Here is a 12,874-nt window from a genome sequence, read left to right as displayed (position 1 = left end):
CCACAGCCATAGACACTCTGAGGTGTCCTGCTCCCATGTGAACTCAACCACAGGCCACACTCCCTTTGATCCGAGTTCATATTGGAGTTCCAGCCTGTTCAGTACAGCAGCACACAAACAGCAGTGATGCTCTGGCCATCTGCCAGCCCAGGCACATCACCATTGCTGTTATCAAAATGTTCCCAGGCACAGCTGAGTATGATAAGCAGTACAGCAAGCAGCGAAAAACAAAAAGCAGCCACTAACGAGCACTAGACTCTAATTTACAGCAAGGCAACCACACCCCATGGCAAGCACAGAAATCCAACAATTAATAGCTAAACAGCAATAACAGCTATAAATTCAATCTAGCACATTCCAATCAAGTCTGTCAATATCTCAAACCCTTTGAGCCCCACATTGGGTGCCAAAAAGGACTGTCATGGTCTAACCCCAGCCAGCAACTAAGCACCATACAGTCACTTGCTCCCTCCACCCTGGTGTGATGGGGGAGGGAATAATAAGGGTAAGAGAACTCATGGGTTGAGATAAAGACAGTTTAATAGGTAAAACAAAAGCTGTGCATGCAAGCAAAGCAACCACTTCCAATGGGCAGGCAGGTGTTCAACCATCTCCACGACAACCAGGCTCCATCACATATAATGATTACTTGGGAAGACAAACATCACTCCAAATGTCTCCCTCTTTCTTCTTCCCCTGGTTTTTAATTGCTGAGTATGATGTCATATGATACAGAATATCCCTTTGGTCAACTGGAGTCAGCTGTCCCAGCCCCCTCTGGTCCCTTCTTGTGCACCTCCCACTGGTGGGATGGCATAAGAAGCAGAAAAGGTGTTGGCTTTGGGCAAGCACTGCTCAGCAGTAACAAGAACATCTTTGTGTTGTCAACACTGTTTTCAGCACAAATCCAAATCATAGCCACATACTAGCTACTACAAAAAAAAAAAAACTCTATTCCAGTGAAAATGGGCACACCATGTCTCGTAACAAGTATAACCGTGGATTTAAAAAATACACCACTTTATTTATTATGAAGAATGAAGTAATAGCTTTCTCTGTGTAGTACTAACTTGCTATAATTCCATAAATTGTGAAAGAGTTACATGCCTCACTATAGCATTTTGGCCTTATTTCATTTCAGAATATCCAAAGTTTGTTGATTTTCTTCATTTAGGGGGTCAGGGGTTTTCATTGAACAAAGGATATAAGAGAGCTAAGGATACCCATGTGAACTAAGTGCTAGAAGATATGATAAGAAATGTGGTAGTGTTAAACAGAAAGATGGCAAGATTAACATATGTTTTCAGCAAAGTAGTTTTTTTGTTTAAACTACTCTATGTGAATTGGGTGGCAAGGTAGCCAACAAACATTTTCTTATTAACAGATAATCACAGAGTCTCTCTGGCATGACACTATTGCAATGTTTTAAGTAGCTTTACCGATATACTCCTCCCAAAACAGGAAGATTTGTTCCAAGCCCAGAAGAACGTTGGCAAAGGTTGAGACTATTCTCTTCAGTGTACAAATGCCAAAAAAAAAAAAAAAACAACACCCTACTGATACACAAAACAGTAGTTCAGTTCAACTTCGGTCAAATAGACAGGACCACAGAATAATTTAAGTAGAAAGATACTCCAAAGTTCACATGGTCCAGTCTCCCACTTGAAACTGTGCCAACGTCACAGTAGATGTCCGGTTTGAAAAACTAAGTCTTTGCTCTGCGTATTGTAAACACAACTCCAACCATTGCCCTACTGCCCTCTCTCCGGAAGAGAGAAAGAACAGGTGTAGAGCTACTTAAAAAACAAAACAAAAACAAACAACACAACACACAATATCTCAAGCTGGTGTTTCTCTGAGTGGGGGGGAATAAACCCCAACATATCGTTAGACTGTCAGACTGTCTTCCACACTCTGAATGATCCAAAGGCAAAGTATTTTTAAAGGATATAATCACATCACAAGTTTGAAATGGAATTTTGTTAGAGCTACAGAGAATCCACTAAGTTGCTTGAATTGTTTTGAGTACATCTACAGCAAAACTATCCAGATGCTGCAACATAAGCATTTCATCAGGAACTGACTGCATGGAGCCACACATCCAGGCTTTGGGCTATTTTTATCAAAGAAAAACAGTTTTGAGTTCTTCTCACAAAGGCCATAGAATGGAAGTCACAGAGAGCAAGTTTTATACACCTCATATACATGAAATCTTCAGCCATTTGCTTACATAAGTCATCTTTTACTGCTGAAAATAATGGGGAAAATGAACAGATGCTGACATTCAGAATGATTGGGATCTTCAGATACTTAATGACAGAATTATGAACAATCTAATTTTTCTCCTTCTTGTGAACTGGGTTTGCAACAGGGCAGGGATGGGGGGAGGAGAACAAAACAAAACCAAACCACAAAAAACAAAACACCACCAACTTTAATTAAAAAGCTTATTCTGCTTTGGAATAAAGAGTCCTAAGCACAACTTGGTCTGTGTGGAAGACACATCACTTATTCTACACATGTTCCCTTTATTCTTGAGAATTTCTAGTGGAAATGGTCTTCCTTTTAGGAATTCACTCTATGAAGAAAGAGTCTGAGCTTCAAGCTGTAAATGAGTATTTTTAAAGCATGAAGAACCAATAAAGTTACTGCATTCATGTTGGCAGGAAATCAAAACATGTCTCATTTGATATACTATCCTAGTTTTGCTATTGAGAAATTAAAGCACAGAAAAACTGATGAAACTTGTTTAAGATTAAGCTGTTAAATAGCAGGGAGCAGAAGAATTCCTTCAATTTTTCTGTTTTAGCTTATTCTACCTCCTACAAAAGCAAACAAAAAAGCTCAGTCAACTATTAAGTCCAGAGCCCTGTACAATTAGTATTATAATTTAAAGTTCTATACAAACAACATCCTAAAGACAGTCAAATCCATCTGTTCATTTCACCTTTCTCAAACCTCTTTACAGTTTAAATGTTACCTTGTTCAGATCACATTCATCTTCTGGTGGGACTTTAAAGAAAAAGACTGAAAACAACAGACAGTATGGAAGTAGAGCAATTGCCTACGACACTGAACAGTGTGAGAATGTCATGGCATGACATGAAGTCTACCCAATTACATCATCAAGCAAGTTAAACCTTGAGTATATATACTAAACTTTAACTCATTCTAAGGTTTTGATATCTGCTGGGAAAACAAAGCACAGACAACTATGCACAAAACTTCTTAAAGACTACAGACTACATGTCCTGCTGTAACGGTTAGAGTCTGCACAGGAAAGAAGCAAAGCATAAATGAACTTTTAACTACTTGATATCTAACACTTCTGAGACAGGAGATTAAAAGGTGAAAGCTACTCTAGTAACAACAGCTAAATCCCTTTAAGTATAGAGAAAGTCAAAGATATTGGCCTGCAGTGACAAATGAGGCCACCAGCGACTTACACAGATCATTGCAGTTTGAAATCAATAGCAAGCACAATTGCTTCTCATGGGGAACACTTCCACAAACATCCAGGACTGTGCAGACGGGTGAGCCCAAGGCAGAACTGCCACACAAAAGAGCCCCCAGCCAAGACTCAAACACCTCAAGCAGCTGAAACGGCTGTCCTCTGATCAGCATTGTAAACTCCAAGGATCGGCATGAGCAGATGAGTGTGGGTGTATGCGAGAAATAAATTTAAGATTTTGTATCACTCAGTGCTGTGCTTCTGCTCTTATGCCTACCTCACTCAATTCCCCTGCAATACAGAAAACCAGATCAAAGGGCTGAACTATTTCCAACAGATCCTAATGTCAGGGAGAGGGTCACATCAGCCAGCTGTTCCATAGTCAAGAGTAGTGGGTCCAGCACCTGACCTCACTCCAAGGTCAGTATTCTACTAAGCTATACACTTTGTAACTTTTACTCACACACTGTAAAGGAAGCGTGATATTGATATTGTTCATAGCTGAAAATACAACAGAGCCTTTCTTATTAATTGATCAAAATGTTCCTTTCTATTGAGGGCATAAAATACTTCCCTAATTAAGGATAATACCTGAACAATATAGGTCTGCCTCAGAAATACTTGCTTTTAAGTCTCCTAGCTAAATCACAGTTAGAAATATTTCTAACTCTGGAAAGAGAATAAAGATTTTTTTTATTTTTATTTTTTTTATTTTTTTTTTTTTTTTAAAAAAAAAAGGAATACAAGTGATGCAATGCTCAAGTTAAGCTAGTGAAAAATCCTAAGCTGTAACTTTGGTGACTGATAAATTTGAAGTTTTACACTAAAAGCAGTCTCTACCTAATATGTTTATGGACTTCTCTCCCTCTTAAAACAGCAACATCTGGAGTCAGCTGCTGCTTCTGCACATGAAACAGCCAAGTCCCACCTCTGGCACACTAAGTCACCAACTCCACAAGGCTTTCCTCAGATTTTAACCCATCAAGCCTACGATGGAGGGCAAAGAATATTACAGAGTAGCAATTCTGCTGCTAAATACAATTAGCGAAACATGCCAACCATAGTTTAGGTATTTCCATTTTCACAATTAATTTGTGGATTCAGATAATTAAATACAGTGATGATCCTACTCGGTCTTTATCTCTAATTGGTAAATTTACTAAGTCAGTGAACTCCCAGTATATTTGTATCCACAGATTTTTATTCTTCAGCAAAAGCTTTAGTTCTATTTTTACATGTCACTGCATCAATAACAGAGGCAACATTTATTATTTGCATATTAAAATTCTCCCTGTTCTTCCACTACTGGTTACAGAATCCTCACAAAGAAGAATGAAATGGGAGAGTGGTTAAGAAAATTCCTGCTCATGTTAATCTGTTCTAATCAATACAAGTTTTGAAGTTAAAATACCTGAATTGCAGACCGCTCAAGTACAGAGAACTTGCTCTGTAAAGGGGTTAGCTGATAAATAGTCCAAAGTCAATCAGGACTATAATATTCATTTCTTCACATATTAATGAAATCTAAAACAGGTTAGCTCATTCCTTGTTTTATTTTTAATACCCTTTCCGAAAAAAAACCAAAAAAACACCTGCTTCACAATTCCTCAGGTCACTTACTTGCAATAGGAAAGAAGTAAAAGCTTGACAAGATGCACCTGTACTTGAAGATGCAATGAAAACACTAATACCCAGCTCCCATCTGCTGGTAGGCAATGAAAGAAGGATTATTGTTGCTTTTCTTCTATACTCTCACAACATGAATGCAGAAGAAAATGAGGATTGACTTTTTTCCCACTTCTCGGATTTACTTCTCAATTAATACCTCTTTACTGACTCTCTTTCTAGTCCACATCTTCTTTCAATTAAAACCACTTTTGCAGTTCTAAAGAGTAAGTGGCTCCCACTTTAACGAATCCTTGCACATAATTTGTTGTTTGTAAAAACCTTAAAAGGTAAAGCATCCTGTAGGTCAAGAAGCACTTTTTGGTTGTGTTTTTATCTTCGAGCAATAGAATGAAATAAGCACTTCTTGCAAGTTTCCTTCCTTCTCAGAGAGTGCTTTTCCAGCAGGTTTCACTAGGCAGAAAGCTGGTTTCACATTGAGAATGTGTCTGAGTCTACCCCTTCTGCCTGCACCGATCAGCTGAGGGCTTTTAACCAGTTCTGAGAATCAAGATCTGTATCAAGGTACTGAGAAGAATACTCATCTTCATCAAGTTAGAGGAGCACCAACATTTCAGCCTCTGTATGAAACTTCCTCCCTTAGGAAATACATTTTCTGTCAGTGTTACTGCTTCCTCTCAGTAACTGTTTCTTCCCTCACAATCTTCCAATACTTATCTCAATTATTTAGAAAGCAATTCACACTCCCAGAATTCACAGGTGTAGTTGGGTGTGAAAGGCAGTAAACAAGTTTCATCAAGTCATCATTACCCAAACTGCAACATCATAGTGCCCAAAATTACAGGTGAGTAAGCTCTAAACAGACACATTTTGATCTCTTCCTTTCCTCCAGCCCAAATCCTTACTCTTAGGTCTCTGTTTTCTCATCTTTTCTACCAATATGAGAGTAATTAACAGCACCACACACACACTTTATTCTTCATTTAAATCAACTTTATCACCTTTTTAAAACCAAAATTTACAGAGTTACGGGTAATTTCAAATACAGCATTAAGAGCACTGCACAGTCATTACTGTTACTCATACTTTGCATTAAGAGATCCTGGGAGTTCATAATAGATATTATAGATACCATACAAGCTACTTCATTTCAGCCTCTTCTAAAAGCCCCAGATTTCACACTGAAGTTATGATTTTTCAGCTTGTGAAGGATGACCCTCTTAAGGCAATTAAGTTTACAGACAGCGTAGTGATATTACAGAAGAAAACAAAAAAAAAAGTCTACTTGCAGACTATTGTAAGTAACAAAGGAAAAGATGAGATCTGCCTACAGTTTAAAGCAGATTAAGTCAATTTTCCTAGCAAGATGGCCTAAGCCTTCCCCAAAAAGGTCAGAGTTCAGTCAATTTCAGGACAACAGAATTAAATTCATTATCTTCTGCTGAAAAGTAAGGTTGGGCAATGGCAGTGTGGATTAAAGAATCTAGAGGGTACCTTCTTTTAAACATAAAAGTTTAAACACATGTTGTTACATGGCTTGGATAGTACCATATGGCTATCATACCATATGGCTATGAACATACAGGCAGTATACTTTTCAGTGAACAAAAAGAAGCAGTGTTACTGGTGCTTTATTCCACAAATTCCTTCTGCTCATCTCAGTCACACAGAAACTATTAGTGAGACAAAATTCCTGCACCCTTTAGTGTCCCTGCTTGAAACCATCTTTGGGCAACACAGATGTAGTAACAGGTAACTAGAGTATTACAAATCTTATGTCAAGATCAAGACAAAAAAACCCCACATCACACAAACAAAACACTCCACACCAAATAAACCCACCAAGCAGCATGGAATTTTCCAATCCCAGAGGATATAGCAGAATGAAACAGAACTCAGCCCAGATCTCTCTTTAGATTTGCAGTCAGCTGCTCTAAACTGTCAGCACACTAGTAATCCTCTAGAAAATGTATATATTAACTCGAGATAATGGGGACTGAACAGCCATACCTCACATCATTAACAGAACTTGAACTGACACAAAGAACAACCAGAATAGCCAGGCCACCCACCAACAGAAAACAGAGCTTTTTTTCTCCCCTCCTGCATACCTTGTGTCCCACCAGACTTCTGAATGGTTCCAGCAGCTGAATCAAAACACCACTTGCATGAGGCACACTAAATCCACTTCAGAATATAAAAGGATACAGCCTTAGTGCTCCAGTCTGAGTCCCAATGGCCAGTATTTTCTGAACAGGATCAAATGCCAAGGCTGAAGGTTGATACGGGAAACCATGGCGTACAGTCTAACAAGTCAGAACATCGCAGTAATGATGGGCCAAACAGCAGAACAAAAATAAACAGAATCAATGTTGTATGTTAGGGAACAGGACTCAGTGTTAATCACAATTAAGAAAGGAACTAAAAAGCATTTTAACAACAAACTGAGAAAAATCAACTGTCTTACATGAACCAATTATAAAAGATTTTTTTAGTCATATTTACTCATTCATCCTTGGTCATCAAGTGACAGTCATACTTACTGAAACTTAATTTGAATCTTATATTTCTTCTATACAAAGACTGTATCAACTCAGCATTTTATTTTTTCATCTACTTCATTCTCTGAGTAATCTTATTTTCAGTTCCAAAGGCACTAAACTACTAAAATCTGACATGTTCCTAGTAAGTTTGGCAACAAAGCCAGACTTGTCATTAGAACTATTACAAATTACTAGACCTGCTCTTCTGACAATCACTTCAATTTCAGTCAAACAGGCCCCACATGACAGTGCAACCTCTCTCAGCATGTTAAAAAAGAAAAACAACCCAAGCCCCACAGAACCAATCTTTCACCCTCTGCTTACCCCAGAGAGAAAAAAAGAGTCCCCAAAATAGACAAAATCAAAAACCACCCTGACAAACAAAGCAAAAACCCACTCAACCATGGGATTCTTTCTTAATAAGAAGTTATTGGCACATTTAGCTTTTCAGTTAGCCAAGACTAATTTGGTAATTGACCAAGCAATAACTCCTTTACACTTCTCAGGTTGCAATTAATCAGAATCAAGAACATAATAAAAATGTAACCTACTCTTATTTCCATTATAAACATACACAACACAAATCACACAAATGCTAGCTTTTCCATTTCAAAACCTTTAAAGGAGAGTTATTTTAGGACCTCATAAATGCATCGCAAACTTTTTATATACTTCTTTTACTTCACGGAAGTTGCAGGCATACCACACAAGTCTCAGTATTTCACAGTGAACAAAATCTAACTGGTAACAGCTCTGCTCTTTTCCATGTCCTTCGTGAACAACTTGCAAAGTGGCAGAAACGCCTGCAATACTAGATAAAACAAGAAAGAGAAACCACAAACAAGCTCATCCATATCAAGCTAGGCCACGGGTGCATTGTAAAGATAAAAAAACTGATTTGAATATCAATACCCATTTTATTTCTCTTGGTACAGCTGGTGGATTAATTCACTGCATCATTTTCTGAAGTGTGCAGACACAAACTGCCATTATTGTATCACACACAAGCAAATAAAAAACAGGAACTTTTCCTCTGTTTCCGAAGAACATTTGCAACAGCAGCATCGGCAACTTGGCAACACACTGCAGTGAAACCACCACAAACGTCTACAGCTTCCTTTTTCAGACGCAAAGGAACAGGACAAATGGATTTCCAAATAATGCAGAGCGACAGATCCCCTGTCCTTTGAGCCCATTAGCAGAGGCTTCTACTCAAATGCCGCGATAATCAGATGTGCAATACAGCTAGGTATCACTCCTTCCCCCATCCATCCCACTCTTTCCATGAAGCCTTCATGAACGCGGTCAATATCACACGCACGAAAGAGCCTGGAAGACGACAGACCCTGAAACTCTCCAGGAAAGATGACTACGGAAATCCAACATGACCTGTACAGCTACACCCACCGCTTCCTTCCCGTCACCCCTCCCCCCGAAAAAATAAATCCAAACAAGTAAACAGAAGCAGCGGGCAGCCTCAGGGAGCTGGGTACCGAAAAGCAAAGTCCGCAGAGCCCATCGCGGCGGTGCGCCCCCCTCCCCGACCGCCAGCCGGCTCGGGGCTGCAGTATTCATTCACCTTGCAGAGCTGGAAGTGCTCGGACTGGAGCGTCTCCTGGATTTCGGTCTCCCGGTTCCCCGCCTGCTGCTGCTGCGCGGCGGACGACGCCGAGGCGACGGAGGAGACCGCCGTCAGGCCGTCCAGCACCTTCCTGATGTTAAATTTCCTCATGGTCTTCGGCGGCGGCGCTCCTCCGGCCTCGCCGCCGCCGCGCTGTCACCGCCGCCCGCCGCGCCGCGCCGCCTGCCCCGCAGGCGGCAGACGAGCCCCCGCTGGGGTGGGCGGTGCAGAGGCGGCCCACGAGCAGGGGCGCCGCGCTCTCCGCCGCGGGGCAGCGCTCCTCGTCCGCGGGGAGGGCGGCGAGGCGTCAGTCCGACAGCGCAGGGGCGCTCCTCATCGGGGCCCTCGGGGTGGGAGACTGGAGCCAAGCAAACACGAGCCGGTCAGCCCACCAACGCCGCCGGTCCCAGACGCGCCGCCCGCGGCCGCCCCGCGCCCTGCCCGCCGAGGCGCACGGCTCTCCCCGGGCCCGGCCGGCCCCGCCCCGGCCGCCCCTCCCGCCGCCGGGGATGTGCGGGCTGCCTCTCCTCTCCGCGGAGCCTCCGCGTCCCCCCTCGCAGCCCGCCTCACATCGTAACAGCCGCGGCCGCCGCTGTCATCCGTCTCTGCGTGTCGTGTGCGTGTGTGTGTGCCGGTCCCCTCCCGGCGCCGCAGTCTCTCCCCCCTTAGCAGGCGCCCGCCCCGAGGCTCGGCTCAGCCACCCTTCGCCTCCTCAGAGCTCCGTGTCCCGCCAGCCAGCCACCAGCGGGGCTTCTCCCGGCTGCTGCCAGCGGCCACTGCTGCCGCCCGCCCCCACAACCATCCTCCTCCTCCTCCTGCCGCCGCGGAGGGCGCCTCCCCCGCCTCACGCTCGCTCCCCCTTGCCTGACAACGCGGAAGCGCAGCGCCCCAGGGAGGAGCGACGGTACCAGCGCCTACCGCGGCGCCCAGCCTCGCAGCAGTGGGGCGCCCGCGCATGCGCGCTAAGAGCGCCGGCGCCCGGATGTGGCGGTGCCCGTTCCCCCCCGCCGCGCTGCGCGGGGGCCGGGGCGGCGTGAGCGGCGGGGGGGGCGCGCCTGGGGGGCGACAGCGAGAGCACCGGGCGGGCGTGAGCTGGGTGTTGGCCTCCGGCTAGCCGGAGGCGGGAGCAGGTAACAGGTGGTGACGGCGGCCAGAGGCCCTGCCGTTGGCGCGGCCCTGGAAGCGCAGGGCGGCTCCCGGGGAGCAGAGCTGCCGTGACGGGAGCTGCGCTTCGTGCGTGGTTACAGACGGAAAACCCCCCAGCAGCTGCGGGGCGGCTGCGCCTCATCCCGCGGCGGCGACCCGGACGTCGTGGCGGGTGTTGGCCAAGACGGGTTCCCTGTGTCGCTGCCTCACGGCGGGGTGGCGGCACCCGCCGCAGCCCCGGCAGCGGGGAGCGGAGGCGGGGCCAGGGGCGAGGCCAGGGGAGCGTTCCCATCGGCAGGAATGGCTAACGGGTGCGATCCCCCCGTACTCCTCGCCCCGACCCGTGCTGAGAGAGCTGCGCGGCTGCTGCGGCCCCGGCCTGGGAGCGTTCGCTGTTCGTAGCCAAACCCGTCCGGACCGAGGGCTGCTGCGGAGCCGGGCGGCCCCATCCGAGCAGTCCCCGCCAGCCTTCGGGGTGCCAGGCGAGCCCCTGGGGTTACCAAAGTGCTTCCATTCGTTCTTACGGCAGCAAGACTCATTTGAGCAGGTGGTACGGAGCTGAACATTTATTTCTGCTGACCAGTGTTATAGAGTATTCTGTTTTCTGCTTTTATTTTTCTTTTAGTACTAGATTGCATTTTTTTTAATTGCCTAGTCAGTGGTCAGCTAATAGATATTACTCTTGTCCCAGTCGTTGTATTGCTGAACGTAATTATTATTTGTGACTCTTTTCTGAACTTTATTTTCTATTATAACAAACTGGAAGATCGGTCATCACTTTTGGAAGGAAAACTTGTAGAAATGAGATTCAAGACATTGGCTCACATCCCCTACCTACATCTTTAATGCCTGAGCAGTACAAGGCTCTGCATACAGTGAAATGTTCCTTTTAAGTGGTGTGTTCAGTCTGATAACCATGCATGCTTTATTAGCACAGTGAGTGTAATAGTGGGGAGAGGGATAAGAGTAATCAGAAGGCAGCAAAATAGTTATGATGCAGCCATCATCATGACCTCAAAAGTAAAAATTCCATAAACTCTTCTTAGACTTGTAACCCCATGCCAGTTTACGTATTGCCAGCAACTACATGAGTATTTGAAAGAAACCAAGACAGTGTGCATACTTGTACAAAGTGACTGTGTCATGAACTTACATAGCTGTTCCCCTGTGTTACCTGGACTGCTGGACACGGTAAAATGCTTCCAGAGATGGCAAAAGCCTTAGAAAGAAAACAAGTAGACTTAAGTAAGGTTCAGTAAACATCTAATGTAAAAATCAACTTAAGAGAAAATTGTGTGCATTTTCAGTATGTCTTTAATTATCAATTACATATTTTAGATAACAATTTATAACTTAGAAAAATAATGTCTGGTTTTTTTTCCATCTATTCATGCATGCTCAATGTAACACACTAAACTGGGAAGAAAACTTGTAGAACTTCACCATGTTTGACTAAATGGTAAACACAAACTCTTACAGGTAAAGACATGTACATGTATAACTCAAAGAATGTAAGTTATAGTCCATTCAAGACTTGTTGTCAGTATATGTTAAGCCAGGCCCTGCAAACACTCCTAGTTATAACTTTCGTAGCACAACTAGCCTCATTATTTATAGCAATGTTAATCACAGAGAAAAAAAAATTCAAGACTGGATGAAGAATTAAAGGACTTTTAAAGCATACTTTTTGCATACTACGGTCACTTTTCTTACTTTCTATATACTTGACCCTTGAATCTGTTCTCTAACTGGACTACACATTTTTAGAGGAGAGACTGGATTTCATTGTCTGTTTACACTAGCACCTAACACAAGGAAACCTGTGTTGTAACATTGTACCAATACTTGTGAACATTTAGGCAAATGGTATCCTATACACAAGGTTGAGACAACATCAGTTCTCTTCCCTCACACTTTCTAGTCAATGCCATTCAACAAATCAGTGCTTTCTGGGACTCCAGCTCTTCCTGTAAAATATTAGTGCCAAGCTTCAATTTCACTGGGATGTCAGTGGGAACAGTATTAGGCTTTTCAATTTTGTAGTTCAGCGAACATCCCCATTATGTCTCAGGATTTAGCTGCTGTATTTCAAAGCTTCTTTGGGGCCTCCAACTCTTACCCAATAGCCACATCCTGTTTACAAATGAGACCGATCCTGTTTAACCTCCTTACTTCTTGTTGCCCACTCAGACCTTCCAGCCTCTGATGTCTGAAATCTCTTGCTAGTGTTTTACACCCCAGTCCAAAGTCCAAGTGTCTTGCACAGCTGCAGAAGAAGCAATCAGACCCACTAATTTGTAACATCTTGGTACTCAACTGTGACAGAGTCCAGCTGTGATAGGGCCAATGTTAAATGTTCACGAGTCACTTAGCTGCCAGCAGTGCATCTTTGTTGGCCACACAAGTCACTGCTGCCACATGAATCCACTTGATTTGGTCTTCTTTGCCTATGTTTTCATACTGGTCCTGTTATTTACTGCTCCTTGA

At 43.7% G+C, this 12,874-nt stretch overlaps 1 protein-coding gene across 9 annotated transcripts in view; it reads right to left on the bottom strand.

Moving 5' to 3' along the window:
* Positions 1 to 10,177, bottom strand: part of STXBP5 (syntaxin binding protein 5) — a 103,434-nt gene extending 93,257 nt beyond the window's left edge. For 8 of the 9 annotated variants that reach the window (XM_082049680.1, XM_082049686.1, XM_082049678.1 and 5 more), the window contains exons 1-3: positions 9,812 to 10,051; positions 9,200 to 9,599; positions 7,286 to 7,383 (exon numbers count right to left, since the gene is read on the bottom strand). In XM_082049680.1, coding sequence (XP_081905806.1) covers positions 7,286 to 7,383; positions 9,200 to 9,352 — 251 coding nt within the window. In that variant the 5' untranslated portion in view covers positions 9,353 to 9,599; positions 9,812 to 10,051. Of the gene's footprint in view, positions 1 to 7,285; positions 7,384 to 9,199; positions 9,600 to 9,811; positions 10,052 to 10,105 lie in introns of those variants that run through there. The other variant, XM_082049679.1, reaches the window with a different exon arrangement.
* Between the last annotated feature and the right edge of the window lie 2,697 nt (positions 10,178 to 12,874).

The sequence above is a fragment of the Streptopelia decaocto genome, assembly GCF_964273445.1.
Source record: "Streptopelia decaocto genome assembly, chromosome: 3".
NCBI lineage: Eukaryota > Metazoa > Chordata > Aves > Columbiformes > Columbidae > Streptopelia > Streptopelia decaocto.
Note: the sequence above shows the minus strand (reverse complement) of the source record. Positions and strands in the feature narration are given on the sequence as shown.